General features: G+C 43.1%; 1 protein-coding gene across 1 annotated transcript in view; it reads left to right on the top strand.

The window, feature by feature from the left end:
- The first annotated feature begins 213 nt into the window (after nucleotides 1-213).
- The window catches only part of LOC147114109 (organic cation/carnitine transporter 2-like), a 95552-nt gene continuing 68905 nt past the window's right edge, over nucleotides 214-26860 (top strand). The window contains exons 1-4 of the mRNA XM_085995729.1: nucleotides 214-666; nucleotides 14459-14562; nucleotides 15370-15524; nucleotides 15698-15869. Coding sequence (XP_085851855.1) covers nucleotides 277-666; nucleotides 14459-14562; nucleotides 15370-15524; nucleotides 15698-15869 — 821 coding nt within the window. The 5' untranslated portion in view covers nucleotides 214-276. The remainder of the gene's footprint in view (nucleotides 667-14458; nucleotides 14563-15369; nucleotides 15525-15697; nucleotides 15870-26860) is intronic.

Here is a 26860-nt window from a genome sequence, read left to right as displayed (position 1 = left end):
GATGCTTCTGAGTGTGGATCAGCTCCTGCCACCACATCAAAGGCACCAACAAATCCTACTTTCCTGTTGGCCAATAAGTTGTTTTCTGCAAGAATAGTGGGATTGAGAGTAGCGGCCAGCAGCGGATGAAGATTGGATTACTATTTATAGGTAGAAAGGATCTAGAATTAGACTTTGAAATAATGCAGTTCTGCAAGTTTCTGGTCTGCCCTCCTTCGGCCAATTGCTGCAGTTTCACGGAAGAAAATCGCTGCCTGTCCTCCCGCTGCAACTAACATGCGGGATTACGATGAAATTACCGCTTTTCTGGGAGAATGGGGACCCTTCCAGAAGCTCATCTTCTTCCTTTTGAGCCTCAGCATCTTTCCCAACGGTTTCTGCGGAATGTCCATAGTTTTCGTCGGGGACGTTCCAGAGCATCGCTGCTTAATTCCCAGGAATTTCAATCTCAGTGAAGCGTGGATGAATCGGACGATCCCTCTGGTGCAAGAAACAGGCAAACTCCAGTACAGCAAATGCAGACGGTACCGGTTGGACGTGATCATGAATCTTTCGGAGACATTTCCCGACGCAGATTCCTTCAATATGTCTGAGGTAGAACAGGAGCCCTGTTTGGATGGATGGGAGTACAGTAAGGAGCAGTACATCTCCACCATCGTCACCGAGGTATGTGTCTGAAGGGGTGCAGTGGTCACACCGGCAATAGTTAGCCTGAGAATAGTTTGTGAAGATCGCTGTAATATATTCAGATGTTTTCAAAATAAAATGAACACGTACATTTTAATCCAAATATTACCAAGCAGTTACAGTTCTTGCATGGCCTCGGGGCAGGTATTTTATAATGTTTAACCTGGCTTGCCTTTTGGTAGAAAAAAAATAGAAATTTGAACCTTAGCCTCCGACTCTAACTTTGTTGCCATTTTCCTCCGATCTTGTCCAGTCCAAAACAACTTTATTTGGCCTAATTTCACATTTTCCAGTCCCAATTTCTTTCCTCTCAGGACCTGAACCTTGTTGTGAATTTTCTCTTCTAAACCCTCACATTTTCTCCCCACCTTTCGTGAAGGCAGTGACCATAGCAGTTTCATGGGTGATAGAATACCTGGGTCGAGTACTCTCTACAAATGATAACTTTTTACGTGTTCCTAGACAGTGAATGTTGGATGTTAAATTTGATTGTGAGGGTATGTCCCAGGCAAGCTTATCATCACACAATGTTCACACACATATACACTGTCCAGCAGGGACCATTGAATAGCAATCGGAAGTCAGAACACTGACTGATTTACCTCCTTCCTAGCCAAGTAACATTGAGACCAATTGTAGTACCCCATCACTAACTCAAGTGAGATTAGAAAACTGGATAAAAACCAAGAACCAAATCTTGAATGTTCCCTGCTGTATGGCTCACTACCACAATGTGGTGTATTCTGCAGTCTATCTGGGTATTGTGTGGCGAGTGGCTCACCTCCTGACTCCCCAAAGGCTCTCTACCACCTGCAAAGCACAAGTAAGGAGTGTGATGGAATACTCTCCACTTGCCTGGATGGGTGCAGCTCCAACAACACTCAAGAAGCCCCACACTATCCAGGACAAAGCAACCCGCTTGATCAACATACATCCTCTGGCATAAACATCCACTCCCTCTACCATCAGTGTACCGTGGCTGCAGTGTGTATTATCTACAGGATGCACTGTAGCAACTCGCCAATGTTTCTTCAGCAGCACCTCCCAAACCTGTGACCTCCATTACCTAGGACAACGACAACAGGCATATGGGAGCACCATCACCTCCAAGTTTCCCTCCAAGTCACACACCCGCCTGACTTGGAAAAATATCGCCGTTCCTTCATTGTCTTTGGGTCAAAATCCTGGAGCTCCATACCCAGCAGCATTGTGGGAGCACCTTCAGCACACAGACTGCAGCAGCTCAAAAGGAAAGTCCACCATCACCACCTTCAGAGCAACTAGAGATGAGTAATAAATGCCAGCTATGCCGGCGACATCCACATCCTGAGAATGAATGAATTAAAAATATTGGTACATTTACCCACTGAGACCTTGAACTTTCTTTAGTTTCCAGCTTGCCTTCCATTACATAGTTAATTAATCTTAAGAAAGTAGAGGACTGAAAGGCTCTATTTTGTAATGCGCATAACTCTCTCAGCATCTGCCAACACGGCAGGTGATTCTTAGGGAAGGGGGAGTTGCATATTCTGCAGAAAATGCAGTGTTCTAATTACATCAAATATGCACTAAGATACCTAATTTGCTGGACCTAAAATGTTTTGATGCAAATCAGCGTATCCAAGGTGTTATTTAATACAAATGAATTAATTTCAGGTCTTGTTGGCTTCATGTTTGCCAATGGAATGTTGATGGGATCATTTCAGAGCTAAAGATTATCTCAAGGGATTAAACACAAAAAGTTTTATGAACTTAAAAACAAAGCCAGTGGTTGCAGAAATACAATTACAGCATTATTTCTCATATGAAAATATTAATAATTAACATTTGCATTTCTAAATCCTATTTGTAAGTGTTTTAAAATGAAGGGGGCTGCATGATGTGATTAGGGAAAAATGCAGATCACCTCCCCCCCCTCCCCGTACCAAACACAAGGCCCGTGATCCAGGCAGTTACATTGGGTCTGTGTTCACTGGTGCCCTCCACTACCGGCACTTCAGAAGAATGTGGTCAGTGGGAAGGCACCTCATTTGCATGAGACTGTAGGGCATATCTCTGAAACCCACCTATCCTAGGATGCAGAAACTCTGGCAGGTGGCATCTGGGAGGAAGCCTGACACCCACCCCACTACCACTGCCCCCCAGACCTTTTTCAGCCATTATCTGACCCCTACAAAGCAACCCTAATGTCTTCAGTCAGATGCTGACTTCTATATGAACCCCAGAAGTGGGAAATCCCAGTGTAAGGAATTCCTGCCCACAGCTCCACCCATTCCAAGTCAATGGCTTTGTAAGGAGCAAGCGGAGATTCCGCTCCTTACAAAACTGGGTGGGAAATCCCAGATGAAAAGTATTTAAAATACAAGATGGACAATTGTTTTGCAAGGATCTAACACAATGACCAATTCAGTAGCGATACCTGGCATTCAGGAAGAGGTCTCGTCAAGCCCTAGAAGGATGCAAAAGGAGGAATCTACTACCCTGCGGGGGGAGGCGGGGTTAGGACAGGGTACAAAAAGATGGTACTTTTAACTTAGGTGATCCACCAGAGTGGGTGAGTGTACACATATTCTTTATTTTTGTAAGAGTACGGGAACAGAAGTTATACTAATTGTACCTCATTATAATATTGAGTGTTCTATATATTTTTCCACTGTGGAATAAAGCAGCTTATGAATTAAACTGAATGTTATTGTGCCTAATGTCAACAGTCTGACTTCGGAGAGATTGAAGGAATATATGTGTGTAAGACACAGTGATCTGGTCCAGAGCAGAAGGGAGTTTCATTGTTATACACCAAGGCCTGAATAGATTTAGGGCAGTGGGAGTCAATTTCTGTCTGAAGTAGGAGCAGCTGACACCACTGAACCCAAGTAGATATCTGTGGCAGACCTGGATTCATAGGAAGGTAAAATGGGCAATACACATACTCGATGAATTATGTTGAAATAGCTGTGGATGAATTTGCAAGAGACTTAGGAGTCTTAGCAGTCTAAATGCTCAACATGTCCAATCAAGCATGGAGTCTTATTATTTCAGACACTAGGTAATCAAACAACAGATTGGCCTAGAAATTGGATTGCGTAGGTGAAGAATGGGCACTGAAAAGTCCAATATGGTGTGCAGCATACGCATTTTCATTCCACGATGGGTATGCGCCACATGCCATATTGGATAGGGCACCCTGTAGTCACCCAGGGCCCCCACACTGAAACTAACGTTAGGCCCATTGTGTATGCAAATCGGGGGCCTAATGCCTATTTAAGGCCCCTTTCTGAAATGAGTTCCTGACTGGCCACAACATGTGCTGTGCATGCTGCGATCTCTTCTCTCAGATGAAAAGTGGTGGCCTTTAAAGGGACCACTGGAGGCTGCCAACAACAAGGTACGTTAAAAATGATTTTACTTCATTGGTCGTAAAGCGCTTTGGGATGTCCTGAGGTTGCGAAAAGCGATGTGTAAATCTAAGTTCTTTCTTTCTGTCTTTCTTTGCAAGCTATTGCTGGAGACATTTGCCAGATCAGTCAGTCTTAGTGCTCCAATGAATTTAAAAAAATTACAAAAGCCTTGTTTGCCAAGGAAAATGCTTTCATAATTCCCTCTGGAAAGGAGGCAATGGTGAGAGAGGGAACATCAGTTTTACCTGGTGGCAGATTTCCAAAAGAGCAGTGCCTTATTGATAACACACAACTCCATGCCTTCTATGAGTAGGAAAAGATTCTATTCTATTAATATGCAGGTGTTGTTGGACTATGACAACCATGCAAATGAATGTGCAATACCTTAAGAGCAGATATGATTCCTTCATTTTGTGATAGTTGCCACCATTATTTGAAGGAGCAAATGGACTGGACTGCCCAAGTGGAGCCTTGTCTACTGGTCCATTAAGAAACCCACAAAAAATGTGGAACACAGATATACTGAAGTTCTTTTTCCACTCAAATTCTGTGAACATATGATTGATGTGATAAAGCAGAGCTTCATGTTTTTTGGACAGATCATATTGATTCTGCTCTATAGCCCTGAGAAGATCTTTAAAATGACCTGTGTTTTTCTTATTGGTGCTATTATTGTTTCTTTCCCCTGGTGCTTCTCCTTGGTAATAGTGTATGGTATGTATTCTCTACTTCCTAATCTAATGCTCCTTCTAGGTATTGCATCAGTAGGAGAATTAAATATGGCGTCAGCCAACTTCTTCTGATTCTGAGAAGGCCCCAGAAATAGTACCCCACTCTGCCTGGTAGTTTATGGCTGCTACTTGGCACCTCATAAATTCTTTTAGGGAGCTGGATGGATTAGATGGATAATACAAAGCTGCCTCATCCATATCTCCTTCTGCCATACACCTGCTATTGAACATTCACTCCAGATGGCCAGGGATGAGTGTGGGAACAGACTGTTGACTATCACTGAGGAGTGTGAAGCTCGCCATAAAGATTCCCTCAAGCTCCAGGTGCTCCCTCCTAACTCTTACTAAGTGAATTCTGCTAAATTGGAAGTATCTGAGCTGCAGGATCAGATGCTTGTGTGATGGTTGGTTTTCTCAGGCAAGCTAGGGCTAGAAACACTTTTTTTGCAAGCCCCCAAGAAAAAAAAAATATGTTACCATTCTACCTCTCTGAAATGGCTGGGCATACATGTTCAAAAGGTAAATGAGTGCCAATTTGCTGTTGTGCCGAATGAGCATGGATTTTCATGAGGGAGTGAGTTCAAATAGAGAGAAAGATGAAGGAAAAGAGGACACTTGGCTTGCCACGAAGCCACAAAGCTCTCGTTTGGCCACACCCTCAATTGATTCCACTTTAACTATTTATAGCACTGCCTCCTTGTGTGGAGAGAGTAGCATAGACTTTGCATATTAGTGATTTGGGGCATGGTAGGGATTCCACCTGCACAAAGACGTGCCTTTTTTCCTGGCTGATTTTCTGGTCTCTGGATCATTTTCAGAATTTTGACAGGCTCCCCAACCTCCACTGAGTCGTCTTCCTGGAATGGAACCTTGGAGGTCTGCCACAACATAGCGCGGCAAGCAGCCTCCAAACTTCTGGCAAAACTGACTTTTCGTTAAGGTGACGTCGCGGCACCAATGACATCATCAGGCCATGACTTTTGAATTTAAAATAGGCCTCCCTCCCCGCCACCCGCACGCACCCCCCCCCACCTCTTTCCCCCCCCCCCCCCCGCACCTCTTTCCCCCCCCCCCCCCACACCATCCCACCTGTAGTGGGAGCCTTGGCTGTCTTGCAATGATGGGACCGGAGCGACCTCAGGCCAGTAAGTTGACTCAGCCTAATCCTAACCCCGCCCACCTCCCCACCATGCACCATTCTCCCTGGGCAAGCGAGGTTAAAATCAAAGCCAATGTGTCGCTGGACAATTGCAATTGTTTTGTTGTGAGAAAAGCATGGAACAAAATTTTTAAAGAACTTTTATTTTTATACAACAGTGCAAAAGAACATTGATATTTACTCTTTTTCCAAACTGGTAATTTCCCCATGGTACAGCCCCCAACTTTGCTCCATTGAGTCCAAGGGGCATAGTCCAGAACATATCTGACACACATCTTGTTTAGCCATCCATCACCAGATCTGGCTGGCTCTCACTCTCCCCTGCCAAATTAAACATAAGAACATAAGACATAAGAAATAGGAGCAGGAGTAGGTCATTTGGCCCCTCGAGCCTACTCTGCCATTCAATAAGATCATGGCTGATCTGATCTTGGCCTCAACTCCACTTTCCTGCCCGCTCTCCATAACTCTTGACTCCCTTACCATTGAAAAATCTGTCTATCTCCACCTTGAATATATTCAATGACTCCGCCTCCACAGCTCTCTGGGGTAGAGAATTTCAAAGATTCACGACCCTCTGAGAAGAAATTCCTCCTCATCTCCGTTTTAAATGGGTGCCCCCTTATCCTGAAACTGTGCCCCCTAGTTCTAGATTCCCCCACAAGGGGAAACATCCTCCCTGCATCTACCCTGTCAAGCCCCCTCAGAACCTTATATGTTTCAATAAGATCCCCTCTCATTCTTCTAAACTTCAATGAATATAGGCACAACCTGCTCAACCTTTCTTCATAACACAAACCCTTTCATCTCAGGAGTCAACCTAGTGAGCCTTCTCTGAACTGCCTCCAATGCAAGTATATCCCTCCTTAAATAAGGAGGCCAAAACTGCATGCAGTACTCCAGATGTGGTCTCACCAGCGCCCTGTACAGTTGTAGCAAGACTTCCTAACTTTTATACTCCATCCCCCTTGCAATAAGGGCCAACGTTCCATTTGCCTTCCTAATTACCTGCTGTACCTGCATGCTAACTTTTTGTGTTTCATGTATGAGGACCCCCAGATCCCTCTGTACCACAACATTTTGTAGTCTCTCTCCATTTAAATAATATTTTGCTTTTTTAATCTTCCTACCAAAGAGGATAACCTCGCATTTTCCCACATTATGCTCCATCTGCCAAATTTTTGCCCACTCACTTAACCTATCTATATCCCTTTGCAGACTCTTGATTCCTCCTCACAACTTACTTTCCCACCTATCTTTGTATCATCAGCAAATTTGGCTACAGTGCACTCGGTCCCTTCATCCAAGTCATTAATATAGATTGTAAATAGTTGAGGCCCCAGCACTGATCCCTGCGGCACCCCACTAGTTACAGTTTGCCAACCTGAAAATGACCCATTTATCCCGACTCCTGTTTTCTGGTAGTTAGCCAACCCTCTATCCATGCTAATATATTACCCCGAAGCCCGTGAGCTCTTATCTTGTGCAGTAACCTTTTATGTGGCACCTTTTTATATTGTTTATTACTTCCTTAATAATGGATTCCAGCATTTTCCCAATGACAGATGTTAGGCTAACTGGCCTATAGTTTCCTGCTTTCTGTCTTCCCTCCTTTCTTGAATAGGAGTGTTACATTTGTGGTTTTCCAATCCGCTGGGACCTTTTCAGAATCCAGGGAATTTTGGAAGATTACAACCAATGCAGCCACTATCTCTGCAGCCACTTCTTTTAAGACCCTAGAATGTAGGCCATCAGGTCCAGGGGACTTGTCAGCCTTTAGTCCCATTAGTTTGCCTAGTACTTTTTCTCTAGTGATAGTGATTGTTTTAAGTTCCTCCCTCCCTATAGCCCCTTGATTATCAATTATTATTGGGATGCTTTTAGTGTCTTCTACCGTGAAGACTGATACAATATATTTGTTCAAAGTCTCTGCCATTTTCCTGTTTCCCATTATAAATTCACCCACTACTTCAAGACAATCCTGGAGAACAAAAATAACCCCTGACTTCTTTTCACGACTACCAACTGTCCCATTAACCCCCTTCACCCTCACCTCCAACAACAAGCACAAGGAGATCATGGACTGCCTTGTCACTAAGGTTGAGACCATCCATTCAGCTGCCTTTGCTGCTTTCCATCTTTCCCTTCCCCACCAAGCCAAAACTCCCCCAGGATGTCCCACCATAGCCCTGAACTCCAGTTTCTCAGCAATCTCCAATCATGCTCTCTCTGAGCACATCTCATCCATTAGATCTACCTCCTGCTCCTTTTAGCCATTCCCATTGCTGACCGCCTTACCTACCTTACATTGTAAATAGTCTCCTCTCCTCTGATACTGTCCTCCTTCCTTCCAGAACTGACGTCATCACTCCCTTCTCAAAAAACACACATTCAATTCTCTCTGTCCCTGAAAAATATTGACCCATCATCAATCTCCCTTTTCTCTCCAAAGCCTTTTACAACTCTTTGTCCATCTTTCCTGCAATTCCATTTTTGACCCTTCGTAAACAGGCTACCAGCTCCTGCCACAGCACGGAGGAGGCCCTAACCAAAGTCAGAAATTACATCCACTGTGCTTTGACCATGGCACACTATCCCTCTACATTATAGAATCATAGAATAGTTACAGCACGGAAGAAGGCCATTCGGCCCATCGAGCCTGTGCCAGCTCTTTGCAAGAGCACTTCAGCTAGTCCCACTCCCTGCTCTTTCCCCGTAGCCCTGCAAATTTCTTTCCTTCAGATACTTATCCAACTCCGTTTTGAAAGCTATGATAGAATCGGCCTCCACCACCCTTTCAGGCAGTGCATTCCAGATCTTAACCACTCGCTGCGTAAAAAAGTTTTTTCTTATGTCGCCTTTGGTTCTTTTGCCAATCACCTTAAATCTGTGTCCTCTGGTTCGCGACCCTTCTGCCAATAGGAACACTTTCCTTCTATCTACTCTGTCCAGACTCCTCATGATTTTGAACACCTCTATCAAATTTCCTCTCAATCTTCTCTGCTCCAAGAAGAACAACTTAGCTTCTCCAGTCTATCAACATAACTGAAGTCCCTCATTCCTGGAATCATTCTCATAAATCTTTTCTGCATCATCTCTAAGGCCTTCATATCCTTCCTAAAGTGTGGTGTCCAGAATTGGGCATAGTACTCCAGTTGGGGCCGAACCAATGTTTTATACAGATTCATCATAATTTCCACACTTTTGTACCACTATTTATGAAGCCCAGGATCCGGTAAGCCTTTTTAACTGCTTTCTCAACCTACCCTACCACTTTCAATGATTTATGCACACATATTCCCAGGTCTCTCTGTTCATGCACCCCCTTCAGGATTGTATCATTTAGTTTACATGTCCTCGCCTCATTCTTTCTACCAAAATGTATCACTTCACACTATTCTATGTTAAATTTCATCTGCCACGTGTCTGCCCATTTCACCAGCCTGGCTATGTCTTCCTGAAGTCTATCACTCTCCTCCTCACTGTTCAATATACTTCCAAGTTTTGTGTCATCTGTAAATTTTGACATTGTGCCCTGTACACCCACATCCAAGTCATTAATATAAAACAAGAAAAGCAGTGGTCCTAGAACCGACCCCTGAGGAACACCACTGTATACCTTCCTCCAGTCCGAAAAATAACCGTCCACCACTACTCTGTTTCCTATCACTTAGCCAATTCCGTATCCATGTTGCCACTGTCCCTTTTATTCCATGGGCTTCAACTTTGCTGGCAAGCCTATTATGTGGCACTTTGTAGAACACCTTTTGGAAATCCATGTACACTACGTCAACTGCATTACCCTCATTAACCCGCTCTGTTACCTCATCAAAGAACTCAATCAAGTTAGTTAAACACGATTTGCCTTTAACAAATCCATGCTGGCTTCCTTTAATTAACCTACACCTGTCCAAGTGACTGATAATTGTGTCCCTAATTACTGTTTCTAAAAGCTTCCCCACTACCGAGATCAAATTGACTGGCCTGTAGTTGCTGGGTTTATCTTTGCACCCTTTTTTGAGCAATGGTGTAACATTTGCAATTCTCCAGTCCCCTGGCACTACCCCTGTATCTAAGGAGCATTGGAATATTATGGCCAGTTCCTCCGCGGTTTCCTCCCTCAATTGCCTCAGCATCCTAGGATGCATCCCATCTGCTCCTGGTGATTTATCTACTTTAAGTACAGCCATCTTTTCTAATACCTCCTCTTTATCAATTTTTATCCTATCAATTATCTCCACTACCTCCTCCTTTACTATGTCCATGGCAGCATCCTCTTCCTTGGTGAAGACAGATGCAAAGTACTCGTTTCGTACCTCAGCCATACTCTCTGCCTCCATGCATAGGTCTCCTTTTTGGTCCCTAATCAGCCCCACTACCCTTTTACTCCTTTTATGCCTATAGTAGACTTTTGGATTACATTTTTATGTTGGCTGCCATTCTATTCTCATACCCTCTCTTTGCCCCTCTTATTTTCTTTTTCACTTGTCCTCTGACCTTTCTATATAGAGCCTGATTCTCAGATGTATTTGCAACCTGACTTCTGTCATACGCGCTATTTTTCTGCTTCATCATATTCTCTATCTCTTTCATCATCCAGGGAGCCCTGACTTTAGTTGCCCTGTCATTCCTCCTAGTGGGAATGTACCTCAACTGTAACTGAACTATTTCCTCTTTAAAGGCAGCCCATTGTTCCATTACAGTTTTGCCTGCCAATCTTTGATTCCAGTTTACCCAGGCCAGATCTGTTCTCATCCCACTGAAATTGGTCTCCCCCAGTTAAACATTTTTACACTAGATTGCTCTCTGTCCTTGTCCATAGCTAATCTAAACCTTATGATACTATGATCACTATGCGTTAAATGTTCACCTACTGACACTTGCTCCACTTGACCTACCTCATTCCCCAGAACCAAATCCAGCAATACCTCCTCCCTCATCAGGCCGGAAACATACTGATCAAGAAAGTTCTACTGAACACACTTCAAAAATTCTTCCCCTTCTCTGCCCTTAATACTATTATGATCGCAGTCTATATTAGGATAATTGAAGTCCCCCATTATTACTATTCTATAGTTCTTGCACCTCTCTGTAATCTCCATCTTTTCTCTCCTCTTTAAAGACCCTCTTTAATAGCTACCTCTTTGACTAAGCTTTTAGTCAGCCCTCTTTATATCTCCTTTTATCTGATTCTGCCTCTGCGAAGGACCTTGGGATGTTTTTCTACATTAAAGGTGCTATATTAATGCAAGTTGTTATTGTTCAGTTGCTAGCCGGGTTTTCCACTTTGGTGGGATTTTTTGCTTTAGTGGAAAGCTAGCATGAAGTTGCTGTGGGAGGCTTTGCACCTGCTTAACATCTCTCCTGAAAACCCTGGTGAATTTTCCAGTGTCAGCCTCATTTCCATTTTTTTTAGGCAGAGAAGCAGCAGGATTCCTGCCTTCACTATGAAGTTACATTGAACTACTACCATAAGGCTGCCTACATGCCCTCCCAGTGGAATAACATGCTCTCTGGCATGGCTATCAAGTCTGCATGTCAAATCCATTGATGTCCAGGTGAATTCTACTATGAGAATTATCACCGGCACACTTTTATCGACATCAACACCTTGGCTGCCCGTGCTTGCAAACATCGCACCACCACACCTACGCTGTGAATATGCAGTCTCCAGAGAATACAACCGCTACACCAGCAAAGATATGCCGATCCAGGTCGACTTGAACAACCTACCACCAACCCGTCTCAAATCTAGAAGGCCATTTTGGACCATCGCCGAAGCCCTTCAGCGATCTCCCCTCAGCCTGGATGACTGATGGCGAAATGCGACATATGGAATTAATTCCTTATAGAGGACCCCATAGTAGAACCTGAAGGATCAAACATTCCTCGCAAACAGTGGACAACCATCAACTGCCTCAGAACCGGTCATGGTAGATGCTGCCACCTTCTCCACAGATGGAAGATTATAGCATCCCCACCATGTGACTGTGGAGCTCCTAATCAGACCCTGGAGCACATCATCGCGCACTGCCCTCAGAGGAAATTTGCAGGCAGCCTACAAGATATCCACGCTGTTACACCGGAAGCTTTGGCCTGGATATCTGACTTAGATAATGACATTTGATTTGCTTTGCTACTACCATATGAAAGAAGGAGAAGAAGAATATGAGAATTTTATTTGGTCAGATTCAAAACAAATGTTGTGCCTGAGTAATCACTGAGGAAAAGCCATGTGCTAGTTAAATTGAAAATTAGGCTTCCTTCAATGATCAAAAGCAACTATACCAGGAGACACTTGATTTGTCCAGGTCAATATTTTCATTAACGGAGGCACTAAATGATACATAAACAAATTCGGAGCCCTAGCTTGCTTTGCGATATGCTGCTGTTAGCTTAAGATTCATATAATTATTTTAAGTTGCACCATCTCTGTTGAAAGTGAATTTTTACACAGTAATTGGTTCATGCATTTAAACCCAGATTTGTAAGTGGGGAACTTGCATTGTTAGTGATTCTGCCATCAACAATACATTAAATTCCTTTACAAAAACCTCAGAATAGAAGCACTTATGTGTTGCTTGTAGGGCTTGTAGCCATGGTTTATGGCTTGGTCTTGCGTGTTAATGCTGTAACTATTTTCCAATTCCCCATTCTAGTGTGCTTGCCCCAATGCTTTCCTGTTCATCTGTCATCTGGCAATTACTTGCCTTCTTTTCAGCTGCTCTCTAAGACAGTAATTCAGTCTTGGTATTTAGTACATCAAATACTCTTGTCTGAATTATTGTCTTCTATTCATTATTCATTATTTCTCTACCTATGCCTACAGTAAATTTTTATCATTATTTATAGTGTATGAAAACTCCAAGTTATGAAGTGGTTGTTCACACACTGAACTTGTTTTCAGTGGTGAAAAGAATAACAAGCTGGGAACTGATCCAGGTCTTTAAAATGCAGAGAGGCAAACTTCAAGTTTCAAGCAAGAGTAAAGTAGAATACTTTTTTCCCACAGACATGCAGACATCTGGAACAGTTTCCTATCAAAAGAAATGAATTGCTATAATTATTAACTGGGGATGATTTTCCACTGCTATGTCCCCTGGTGCAAAGCAGAGGATAAAGGGGTAGAGACCCTGGATATGGCTCTCCACCTTTTTAGAGCTGCGTAGGATTCCCAAGCCTTTGCCAGAGAGGAGGGGGCAGAGTGCTTCTGCCTGCAGCAGGTACAAGCTGGAGGTTACAATGCAACGAAGGTGGAAGAGGCCTAATGGCATTCCCCACCTCATTTTCCTCTTCCAACACTAGTTACGTGCCTGTTAGGAATGGTGCCCAGAAGAAGAGAGTGCTAGGCTCAGTGCCCAGTCTCACTCAGATTGGAGACAGATTCTTGATCCTGGATCAGTGACTCTTGCTAGAAAGTGCGCATGAAGATAGGATCAGGCTGAGTTCTGATGTTCCCATACCTGAATTGCCTGCCGAAACTCCCTGTCAATGTTCACACATGGTGAACAGACAACAGAGCGAACTGCCAAAGGGAGGCCAAGACCTGGAAATCATGCTTCAGCAGGAGTCTGTGGTTTCAGGAGAGGAGAAAATAATTAGGGAAATAATTTTTAGAAAGTTGAATTAATACCTAGTTAAGAATAGGATTAATGGTTTCAGGAGTAAGCATAGATTAGATATATATAAATATATAGATAACCTATGATTATGATAACTTAAATTGACATGCTAGAATTTTGCACAATTATCTTCAGGGATCATGGAAAAAAATCCCAGTTTTGCTTTGGATGCTGGAATTCACCTCCCTCAGTAGGTTAAATATATTGTGGTGAATCCATAACAATGTAATTTGTGCATTGTTTGTTAGTAGGCTTGGTGAGCCAAATGGGCTTTTCTTTTCATCTATTTTCATGCTTTATGTCAGCACGGCTCAATTGGTAGCACTCTTGTCTCTGAATGAGAAAGTTAGGAAGGCAAGCCCCACTATAGAACATATACTGTACACATAATTTAGGCTGACAATCCAGTGCAATACTAGGGGAGTGCTATATTGTGGCAAACTGCTGTCTTTTAGATGAGACACCAAACCACGCCCCTATCTCCCTGCATGAAAAAAGATCCCATAGCACTATTCTAAGAAAAACAGGGAGTTCTCCTGGTATCCTCACCACATTTCTTTCCTCACTCAACACCACCAAAAACAGATTATCTAGTCATTCATTAATTTGCCGTTTGTGTTGCCTTGCTGTATGCAAATTGGTTTATAAAAACAGTGACTACATTTCAAAAGTAAATTCTTAGCTGTGATGTGTCTCTGAGATGTACTGGTGACATGAAAAACACTCTATAAATTAAAATATGTTCTTTATTTCGACAGAGTGTACGTTCTTAGGTAATATACCTAAAATTTTATCCAGGGATATATATCTGGAAGCTTTTTTCTGCTTATGATTTTGTAATTTTTTGTACTTGCATTTCAGTGGGACTTGGTATGTAACGATGACTGGAAAGGACCTTTTTCCATGTCAATATTCTTCCTGGGGGCGCTGGTTGCCACCTTTACCGCTGGCCAGTTGTCAGACGGGTGAGTTATTTTCACACACATCTCTTCTCAATTCTGTTAGATAGGATTTTTATTTAATTGTTGATAATTGATCAACTGCTTGTCCACCGCAGGTTGATTTTCTACTCCTGTATTGTAGAACGTATACATGGCATACAAAATGACTTAAGAGGCAGATTAATATATTCTACACCAAATGTATTAAAGGGCATGGTTGATAGCAATATTTGGAACCTCATGAACAATTTTGTAGATTATAGCTGTAACATTCTGTAGAGTGAAATCACTCTGTTTGTAGCAATATAATCGTATGAAATTCTTCTCTATTTTATTAAACACATGAAATAAACGAGTTAACACATTTATATGTCATTATCACAAAGTGCAACTCTTGAATCTCTATTCTTTGTGATTTACTTTGCCACATTACAAAAGAGCCTTTGTTTAGAAATGAAATAACAATGAACATTTGTAGCAAACTCTAACAGTCAGGAAGTTTGGACACAGATACATGAGTAAGTGTTTTTATGAATGTATGTGTGTGTGTATTCATTAGTGGATGAATGAGTATGTATGCTTGATTAGTGTATATGCATGTGCTTTCTGGTGCAAGTAATGTGCACATTCTAATGTGTGCACATATATTTGTTCATGGGTGGATGTGTACGCACAAGCGGGTGTTTTGTTGGCATGTGATTGTGTCTGCATAAGTGGCTGTGTGTGTTCTTGAGTGTATGTGTGTGCACCCCGTGTGTGCATTATTTAGCAACTGCATGCATGAGTGTGTGTGTGCATTTTTATGAAGCTTTGTTTGCTTCTGCTTTGCAGATTTGGGAGGAAGGCTGTTCTGTTTGGAACCATGTTTGTACAGACTATATTCACCATGATTCAAGTGTTCTCTCCAAAATGGGAAATATTTTGTTTTCTTAATTTCTTTGTGGGCGTTGGACAGATTTCAAACTACGTGTCTGGCTTTGTTCTAGGTAAATATCTACACTATTATCAACCCTTTTCACCACTACCTTCATTGGCTCAATGTTCTTAGTATAATACTAAATTCTAGTTTGTTTTTTTAACTGAACAATCATAATAGTGAATGAACTAATTTGGGAAATAACTCACAATCACTGTTGACCTGGTTATTCTCCTCTTACAGGAACGGAAGTTCTTGGGAAATCTGTTCGGGTTATCTACTCTACACTGGGAGTTTGCATTTCTTTTGCAATCGGATATATGTTCCTGCCTTTGGTTGCATACTTCATACGAAGCTGGCGGATGTTGCTTTTCGCCCTGTCTTTCCCTGGCCTGCTGTACATTCCTTTGTGGTGGTATGTAGGAATTAGAACCTTAACCTATTTAATCAATAGGGAAGACACTTTTTATGGCCTTCAGGGTAAAAGGATAGAGTGAGTGATTGTATCATTCTCCTTTCACTACTGGAACTGAATCCAACCCAAACACTGACAATGAATGTTTCTTCTCTGGGAAAGATGGGGTCTGCATTGGCAGTGTCCTTACAACACCTTGACTGTGATGAGAGGCTAGGTGATCAGTGTTGTTACAGCATGGTCCTTTCAATTCATCAGCCTGTGGTGTAGTCTGGATGTACCATTTATTACAGCACTGCCTTTCCAACTCATGGGCAGAGAAATGGAATCACACAGCACCAATTTTTCAGGTGAGAATCAGCCCTGAAGGGTTCAATATGTTTGGGAGCGCGCCGCATGCCAAATTGGTTGTTCACCCTGGAGTCATCCAAAGCACCCGCCTGAACCTAGTGTTAGGCCCATTGCCCCAGGTTATGCCTTAATGGCCATGTGGGGTAGGCAAGGCTCTGCCCCGTACTAGGCCATACAGGAAACTAGATGTGACCTGGCATTTCCAGGCTTTTGGCTGTTCTGGCGGAATCTCACAACAGGAGTCCACAATTTTGGGGAAATTATTATTAAAATTAACTGGAAGTGAGCAGTGATAAATATATATTTAAATTTAAATTAATGTATATTGATTAAAACTTATTCAATAATGTAAAGAGCGTATGCATATAAATGTAAGTTAATCCTTTTTAATTAATTGGAAATTTAGAAATTGAAGTATTAAGAAATGGGAAAAAAGAATAAAAAGAGAGTTGGGGCTGGTGGGTGTCTCCTATATAATTTAGCAAATAATAAAAATGCCAAATATAAATAAAAATATCGATACAGAAGTCAAGAGCCGATTGAGAAAGAATATTTCAGCAGAGGGGAGAGGCTAAACAGGATTAGGGATGGCTCTGGAGGTCAGACCCTGGGAACTGTTTGAGGTGAAAGTTGGGGCTGCTGGGTTAAGCCTGGAGGCCCAATCTGACACAAATTAATAAAAGTACCAAAAATAAATAAAAATATATCATGGGTCAAAAAGAAAAGCAAACTGAGAAAGAAAAAATATTGTGCCAAGGGGAGAGGCCAAACAGGAGTAGGGAGGGTTCTGGAAGTTCGACCTCAGAAACATCATTAGGTTGGAGTCGGACTGGTGGGGACAGGCTTGGAGGCCAGATATTAGGAAAATTTTAGGAGAAATTATGAACCAAAAATAAAATTGTAGAATTTAATAAAATGTATAGCTATCTGTCTAGGTAGGGTGACTGTGAAGTTGGTTGCATCCTATGTTGTGGAGGATCTGTAGCTGTACAGTCCTGACTGAGTTGTGTGCCATGCAGGTTTCTGAAGGTCAAGGTGGGCTTGCTGGTGGGACTAGGCCCACAAGAGCTAAAAGCCGTTTATTTAATAATGGGAAATCCTATTAAGGGCCACCTAGATGCATGACAGTACATAAGCATACTCAACTGTTAACATGCTAACGTTAGAAAACCGATAGGAGATGTTTACTTATCTGTAAGAGACAGTAAGAGCTTTTACAGGTATATAGAAAGGAAGAGAGTAGCTAAAGTAAATGTTGGTCCCCTAGAGGAAGAGCCTGGGGAATTAATAATGGGAAACAGGGAAATGGTGGAGACTTTGAACAAATATTTTGTATCGGTCTTCACGGTAGAAGATACTAAAAGCATCCCAATAATGGATAATCAAGGGGCAATTGGGCTGGGGGGGAACTTAAAACAATCACTATCACTAGAGAGAAAGTACTAAGCAAACTAATGGGACTAAAGGTGGACAAGTCCCCTGGACCCAATGGCCTGCATCCTAGGGTCTTAAAAGAGGTGGCTGCAGAGATGGTGGATGCATTGGTTATAATCTACCAAAATTCCCTGGACTCTGGAGAGGTCCTAGCGGACTGGAAAAACGCAAATGTAATGCCCCTATTTAAGAAAGGAAGGAGACAGAAACCAGGCAACTATCGACCAGTTAGCCTAACATCTGTCATTGGGAAAATGCTAGAGTCCATCATTAAGGAAGTGGTAGCAGGACATTTAGAAAATCATAATATAGTCAAGCAGAGTCAGCATGGTTTTATGAAAGGGAAATCATGTTTGACAAATTTGCTGGAGTTCTTTGAGGATGTAACGAGCAGGGTGGATAAAGGGGAACCAGTAGATGTCATGTATTTGGATTTCCAGAAGGCATTCGATAAGGTGCCACATAAAAGGTTACTACACAAGATAAGAGCTCATGAGGTTGGGGGTAATATATTAGCATGGATAGAGGATTGGCTAACTAACAGAAAACAGAGAGTCAGGATAAATGGGTAATTTTCAGGTTGGCAAACTGTAACTAGCGAGGTGCCGCAGGGATCAGTGCTGGGGCCTCAACTACTTACAATCTATATTAATGACTTGATGAAGCGACCAAGTAATGTCGCCAAATTTGCTGATGATACAAAGATAGGTGAGAAAGCAAATTGTGTGGAGGATGCAAAGAATCTCCAAAGGGATATAGATAGGCTAACTGAGTGGGCAGGAATCTGGCAGATGGAGTATAATATGGGAAAATGTGAGGTTATCCACTTTGGTAGGAAAAATAAAAAAGCAAATTATTATTTAAATGGTGAGAGATTACAAAATGCTGAGGTACAGAGTGATCTGGGGGTCCTTGTACATGAATCACAAAAAGTTAGCATGCAGGTACAGCAAGTAATTAGGAAGGCAAATGGAGTGTTGGCCTTTATTGCAAAGGGAATGGAGTATAAAAGTAGGGAAGTCCTGTTACAACTGTACAGGGCATTGGTGAGACCACATCTGGAATACTGCGTACAGTTTTGTTCTGCTTATTTAAGGAAGTATATACTTGCATTGGAGGCAGTTCAGAGAACGTTCACTAGGCTGATTTCTGAGATGCAAGGGTTGTCTTATGAAGAAAGGTTGAGCAGGTTGGACCTATACTCATTGGAGTTTAAAAGAATGAGAGGGGATCTTATTGAAACATATAAGATTCTGAAGGGGCTTGACAGGGTAGATGCAGAGAGGATGTTTCCCTTTGTGAGGGAATCTAGAACTAGGGGGCATAATTTCAGAATAAGGGGTCGCCCATTTAAAACGGAAATGAGGAGGAATTTCTTCTCTCTGAGGGTCGTGAATCTTTGGAATTTTCTTCCCCAGAGAGCTGTGGAGGCTGGATCATTGAATATATTTAAGGTGGAGATAGACAGATTTTTGAATGGTAAGGGAGTCAAGGGTTATGGAGAGCGGGCAGGGAAGTGGAGTTGAGGCCCAGATCCGATCAGCCATGATCTTATTGAATGGCGGAGCAGGCTCATGGGGCCAAATGACCTACTCCTGCTCCTACATCTTATGTAAAGTGGAGCAAGCAGCATCTGTATTGATTTTAATATATTGTATATATTAACTGTATTCAATTTAACATAACATAACTAAGTTCAGAATTACAATGCTACAGCCTTAGCCAGGTTCAACTTGATACAGCATATTAGTAATATTATATTTAGAGGATTATACGACATAGTTCAATTATAGAGCTATCTCGGCCTCTCTTGACTTGGCAGTTATTGCAAGGGGTTTGGAGTACAAGAGTAGGGAAATCTTGCTACAATTGTACAGGACTTTGGTGAGAACACACCTGGAGTACTGTGCACAGTTTTAGTCTCATTATCTGAGGACGGATATACTTGCTTTAGAGCCGGTGCAACAAAGGTTCACTAGATTGATCCCTGGGTTGAGAGGGTTGTCCTATGAGGAGAGATGGAGTAGATTGGGCCTATACTCTCTGGAGTTTAGAAGAATGAGAGGTGATCTCATTGAAACGTATAAAATTCTGAGGGGGATTGACAGGGTAGATGCTGAGAGGTTGTTTCCCCTGGTTGGACAGTCTAGAACTAGGGGGCATAGTCTCAGGATAAGGAGTCGGCCATTTAAGACTGAGATGAGGAGGAATTTCTTCACTCAGAGGGTTGTGAATCTTTGGAATTCTCTACCCCAGAGGGCTGTGGATGCTCAGTCATTGAGTATATTCAAAGCTGAGATAGATAGATTTTTGCACTCTAGGGAAATCAAGGGATATGGGGATCGGGAGGGAAAGTGGAATTGAGGTCGAAGATCAGCCATGATCTTATTGAATGGCAGAGCAGGCTCGAGCGGCCGTATGACCTACTCCTGCTCCTAATTCTTATGTTCTGATGGCAACAGAAACTTCAGCTGCTGTGCATCTGCTCTCTAGAAACCTCTCTCTAATCTTCTCTGCCTTGCTCCATTTTCAAAAGCCTTTACAGAACCTATGGCCGCAAATTTAATTGAGGAGGCGGGATGGGGGCGGGACAGCTGGTTTCCGGGTTCTGGTCCCGCTCACAGCTGCATCCGCTCTGCAGATGTGATTTTACCTTGATTGGCCTTGTTAAGCCCGCCCTGCAGGCTTACCGGCCAATTAACAGGAAACGGATCTGATGATGTCATTTGATGATGCATCATCAGCCGGTTTCCTTAAAGGGACCACATCCACATGGAGTTTGACAATTGTTCTGACCGTGTTTGACAGCACTGATGTGCTGCAACCACTGACAATCACTGCACAAAGGTGGAACGCTTGCAATCAGGCTCTCCAGTGACTCCCTCCTTATGCTTATGGAGGGAGTCACAGCACGCAGGGAGGCTCTCTTCCCTTCCACGGGCAGAAGAGACCTCCCCAGGACACCAACTTACCTTGCACCTCCACCCAATCCCCTCTATCTACTTTATCACTTCCCCATCTCACTAACCACCTCTCACACTCGCCCTCATCCTAATGCAAGCATACCAACTAACAACACACAAGGGTAGGCACTTGAGAGGTTTAGCCAATGTTCATGTGAAGTTCCTGGTAAAGTGTTGTCATACAGTGAGATCTCTTTCCCAAAAAGTGCCCCTTAATGGACAGATCTGAATGCACTTTGAGAAGTGTCTTACTGAGTTCCAGTGATTGTTCAGTCATAACTCTGCCCCCGCCCCCCCCCCCCCATCCTCACTATGGTGATGTGTGTGCATGGAATGACGTGGACATTAAAAGGATGCTTCATGGTGCTGGTGTGGGATGGTGCCAACCTGGCACATCATGTGGCAGCCAGGGTTTACAGCGTCAAGTTAAGAAAATCTGGCCATGGTGATGCCATCGCTGGCCTCCTGGCCAGCAATTTTGTCAGCGGCTGATGCCCTGTGTCCAGTGCAGCATCAGGTAATGGCGGAGAAGGTTGGTGATGTTGGTGTTGGAGCTGATCGTGGAATGATTCGGAGGCCCAAGGTCTGATTGTTTCATTGGCTCCGATGTTGCTGGAATAGATGGCAGCTGCAGGTGAGATGACAGAAGCGATCTGTCACTGGTGAGAGAGATTCCCCCAGTGAGGTGGCACTGGACATACAGTTGGATCTAAAAATTTGTAAGCTAAAGAAATCTCTATATGTATTAAAAATGCAGTAACCAACATTTTCTGTGCTCTGAAACTCACCATCTGTAACATGGTATCCTTGGCACCACTTCTGCAGCTGTCAGCTTTTCATATAAACATCAGAGCATACTCCAAACACGCCAGGTTGAGCTGGCGTGTTCCCTGATCAGCGGGTCACCAGTGGGGGAGAAGGTAAAATTAGAAGTAAGCCTCAAAATACTCTTTAAATTGGTTCTTAACAAGCCATTTAAGTAGCTGAATTGTATCCCCCGCCGCTTGGTGTCGGGTCAGTTCTGCGCTGACAGACCCGATGCCTGGGAGACTCACGTGGAGGCGGGTTGACATGTCATGTCTGGGTCTGTTGTAGACTAATTGATAGAGATTGATTGCTATGATTAGTCAACAACTCCATTACCATTGTATCATGCGACTACCAGGATGGTAGATTGCAAACTAGATGGACCTTGGTCTTTTTTCATCTAGCAATTCCTATATTCCTTACCACAGGCAGAGGGCAAGCTCATCCACGGAAATGAGGTGGCATTCATGGCCCTCCCACATCACTTTCCTCCGTCTTTACCGGAAGGCCAACCAGACTCAGGGCATTTGAATAAGCTGGCCTTGCACCTAACCTTCCTCAGATTGAAAAGCCTGACAGCCCAGGCAAAAGGCAAATAAGGCCTGAGAAGGTAAGTCCTACCTTCTATTGCAGCCTGTGAAAGAACTATGGGCCTGGAGGCCTTCTAGCTGCTGTTTCCTGAAGTTGCTGGCCAGTCCTACAACTATAGGCCTCTTAGAGGTGGAACCAGGCCATGGAAATGATCCTCAAATTTGGGTGTACTGGGGCCAGGACAGGTACAGTGCATTTCGGGTATGCTGCACCTGTCCAGTGGCCTGGCAATGGAGGGAAAAGAATACTGGGACCTCAATTTCTGTGACCAAGAAACTGGTTAGCTGCTATCTCAAAATAGTTCCGCTTAGAACAGTTAATAGCTTCAGCCTTTCTGGTATGTTTGCAACAGGGCATCTGTAGTCTTTCTTTCCTGGTTTGACATTTCTTATAACTTCATCAGACATGCTGTACAAACATATAAGGAGTCATTCTCCAAGTGTGTGGTCCCAGTGGGGAATCTTATCCATCTGCACATCAGAAATTTGGGCATGCATGGCCTGTCGGGGATTAAATTTAACTTTGGTTGGGGCGCAAAACGAGCAGTAGTGGATCGGCTGTTGGTTATACACCGTGCCTGATATTCCTTTCCATTAACTTCAATAGAAAGGAAAATTGAGCCGGATGTATAACAGGTGATGACGGATCAACTACCACCTGTTTTGTGCCCCCGGCAAAGTTGAATTTCACTCCCCTCATATTTGAACCATTTCTTTGTCATTATATCTCTCTCTATCTCTTTTAGGTCTTGTCCGTGAGTGTCTCAAAGGGCTCATGAGCCATGGTTCAGTGGCTAGCCCTGGTCTTCTAGCAATAATAGCGGCAACATCTATTGCCATAAAATAAAGGCATCATGATAACTACCAGGGTAGGGGACATTAATGTGCATGATTCTGTACCTATGTTCACAGACCAGCTGTGCGTTATTGAAGCAGTGGATTTGAGGATAGCGGCCCATTACTACATTAATGTGGAACTATATAAATGCAAGTTGTTGTTGTATAGCCCATGCGCACTATCAATATTGCTCTGCACTTTAGGGAATCCAGCCAGACAGTACAAATACTGAGCTCTTTCATGTTGTTGGTTCAGTTCCATGGGGAAATTATGAAATCCCTGTCCTGAGCAAACAATCAGCTGCAAAATACAGCTATTTACTGCTGATTGTGAGATTTGACAGATATCTCCTGCTCTTCCCTGGAATTATTCATTGCTGATTTCATTCAAGGGAACCATCAACTTGACAACCACCACCCCTTGACATTCAACGACATTACCATCGCCGAATCCCCCACCATCAACATCCTAGGGGTCACCATTGACCAGAAATTTAACTGGACCAGCCACATAAATACTGTGGCAGCAAGAGCAGGTCAGAGGTTAGGTATTCTGCAGCGAATGTCTCACCTCCTGACTCCCCAAAGCCTTTCCACCATCTACAAGGCACAAGTAAGGAGTGTGATGGAATACTCTCCACTTGCCTGGATGATTGCAGCTCCGACAACATTCAAGAAGCTCGACACCATCCAGGACAAAGTTTCATGCTTGATTGGCAAACCATCCACCACCTTAAACATTCACTCCCTCCACCACCGGCGTACCGTGGCTGCAGTGTGTACCATCTACAAGATGCACTGCAGCAACTCGCCAAGGTTTCTTCGGCAGCGCTTCCCAAACCCATGACCACTTCCACCTGGAAGGACATGGGCAGCAGGCACATGGGAACACCACCACCTCCAAGTTCCCTTCCAAATCACACACCATCCTGACTTAGAAGTATAGCGCCAATCCTTCATCGTCGCTGAATCAAAATCCTGGAACTCCCTACCTAACAGCACTGTGGGAGTACCTTCACCACACAGACTGCAGCTGATCACGAAGGCGACTCACCACTGCCTTCTCAAGGGCAATTAGGGATGGGCAATAAATGCTGGCCTTATCAGTGATGCCCACATCCCATAAAAGAATTTTAAAAAGACTCACCCCGTCATCAAAGGGGGTTAAATTGTGAGGATGAAGGGATAATCACTAGTCCTAGCCCCTTCAGGGCTACCCCGGATCAGGTGTATTTCTCAGACGTTCACTTTCAACTAAAGTTTGAGGAAACCGAATCCTAAAGATGCTTAATTGGGTCTAAAGGTCTGGACTATCTCTCCCTAAAGGAAAGGAACAACTTGAAAATGTTACTGTCCTCCAGATAGCACTTTTAATAAGTTTAGCTAGACTGTAACGTTCCGGATATTATCAGGGTCCGGAAAACTCCCCCAGAATTCTGCAACTCATCACCAAAGAGTATACAGAGATTGAGTTTGCGAGTTTTTGATACAGAAGTCTTATGTGAGACAATTCTAAAAATATATAGATTTATTAAAGAACCAACATGTAATTTACAGTTGGCGAGTCAATCGCAACATTAACAAATCCAAAAAGAGAAAGCTTACAATCTTATTATCAGAGAACCTTACTCTCAAATCTTAACTTCGCTACAGTTTTACAGTTCTTAGTGTTCTACAGGATATCCACCAAAATCAAATACCTTTGATCCCGAGGTACAAAGAGTTGGAGACTTACAGAGCCGCCTCTGAAGCCGAGAATCGCTTTGCCCGGTTAAAGCGAGTCTGTTATCCCATTTGAGAGTTCAATATTTATACCCTTTTCCAGTGGTATTTCCTTTAAGGTTTTCTGCTGATGCAAGCTAATTATCTCTAGTCATTTTTCTGCTGACCTCTGCAATTCTTACTGCCAGATCAGCTGAAAGCATTACAGAATCGTGTCTCATCGTGTTCTAAGTTTACCATATAAAAAACGGTGTGACGGCAGGTGTTTCTTACTTGATGTAATCTTTACGAGGGCAGATGTTCCTTAATTTATGTGCTTCTTTACAAAGTGTAAATTAGAACACCTTATCCATGGTGAACCATTGTTTTTGTTCCAAAAAGCTCAGCCTGTTGGAGTCAATTATTCTGTTTCAATAAGGTTATTTATTCAGGGTCAACAACTACCTTATCCGAATAGCCAGAATGCTTTCATAGCTTTATCTCAATAGCCAGAATGCTTTCACAGCTATTTCATAGTTAGGTTTCTAGATTTCCAAACCCAGTTTGTCACGTTTTAATAAGGCCAGAATTCTTTCATAAGATAGTGTATTTTTCTGAATAGGTTATAGGGCTTATTCCTTCACACCCCCCTCTTGACCAAAAAATGAGCTCGAGCATCAGGACAGAGTTTTTCAATGTTACAAATAAGGTACATTAATTTCACGAGGTTCACAAGAGCGCAATCATGTGCTACATTAAAATTCCTGTAAGTCATCCCAGGACAATGTTTTGTCTTATTTTAAATTGAACAGAAATTAAAAGGATGATGGGTACATTGACATGCAATTAGCGAAACAACATGTACTTAGAATGTCCAATCGGCAGATGTACGTTCTGTAGAGGTGAGTTATTTATACGAGTCAAGGAGACGTCATTTGGAACTGGCTGAAGCTTGACGCGCTGTTCCATTGATCCAGAGTGAGGACAGATTCTTGTTTTCGGAATGGCCTTGCCAGAAGCTCAGTTGATTCCTTCTCCATCCGCAGTGTTTTCCTCCTTCGTTGAAGTAACTTGTTGGTCTTTACTTGTTTTGGTTGTGGCTTTTTGCGAATCCAATTTCTGAGGCATTGCCAAGCATCATGTGGAGGAGTCGGTGACATTGTCTGGCTGACCGTCGTCAGTAGTTCGATCACATCCATTTCCTGTGTCGTGCTCCAAGCTGGGTCTTGGAAGACAGTGTACGACTGCACCTTGTATTCCTCCATTTCGGTGTCCTGCGTATTGTTCCTCCATTTCGGTATCCCACAGGACATCTTTTGAGATTGTCTATGGAGACAGTTTTAAGAATATGCTTGCCATTCGGCTGATTAATATGTATTTTAACTGTTCTTTCGTTAATAACAGAACATATTTGAACAGGGTTTTTTCCACTTAGGTCTTAAACCAGGCTTTTGCTCGAACTTCTTTTCCTGTACCCATTCTCCTGCTAGGGGTTGCCATGCTTTGTTTGTCAATTTTTTCTGCCTATTTGCCTCCCTTATCCTCTGATCAATTTGATGTATCTCCTCTATTACTTTTTAAAAATCTAACTGTCGCTGTCGGGTCAAGGAATCAGAGAGTGTAGAGGCATTAAAAGAACCATGGGTAAGCGGTGTATGCATCTCAACCTCATACATCAGATAATATGGAGTTTTAGGGGACACTGTCCCTGATGCAGATGCAGGTACATTATTAAATGATAGCTGCGCCTCCGGAATGATGGTGGTCCACTTATTTCCCCTGATTCTCAACAGTTTGAACAATAGCTTTTTTACTTCCTGGTTTTTATGTTCCACCAGCCCTGCTGATTGCAGATGACGTGGCGTGCTGTGCTCTAACCCAATCCCCTTTTGTTCGCAGTAGTGTTGGAGACAAAGGCTCCGCCTTGATCGGAGTGTAAGATTTTGGGTGCACCAGCTACAGTAATTGTCAGTAATAGCATTGGCGAGTGCGTTTCCCAAACAGATTTTGTGGGGACCAGCCAGCAGAAGGAAGTGCATCCATCTACACAAACGAGAACATGTCTGTATCCCAAAGACGGGGGAAGTGGTCCAATGAAGTCAATAAAGAATTTTCCCATTGGCTCATCAGCTTTCACAGGACCCAATGGTGGTGGCTTAATTAGAAAGGACTTATTGGTTAAATTGCATGGCTCACAATTTGCCACGTATGTTTTACAGGCCTTAAGCATGCCTGGCCACCAATATAAGGGAGTCAATTTGCAGAATGTTGTTCTGGCACCACAATGTGCTTGACCTATGCCCTCGTG

This window comes from Somniosus microcephalus, chromosome 8, assembly GCF_052327205.1.
Source record: "Somniosus microcephalus isolate GS21.2 chromosome 8, FLI_Smic_1.0, whole genome shotgun sequence".
NCBI lineage: Eukaryota > Metazoa > Chordata > Chondrichthyes > Squaliformes > Somniosidae > Somniosus > Somniosus microcephalus.
This window is presented reverse-complemented; position numbering and strand designations above follow the sequence as displayed.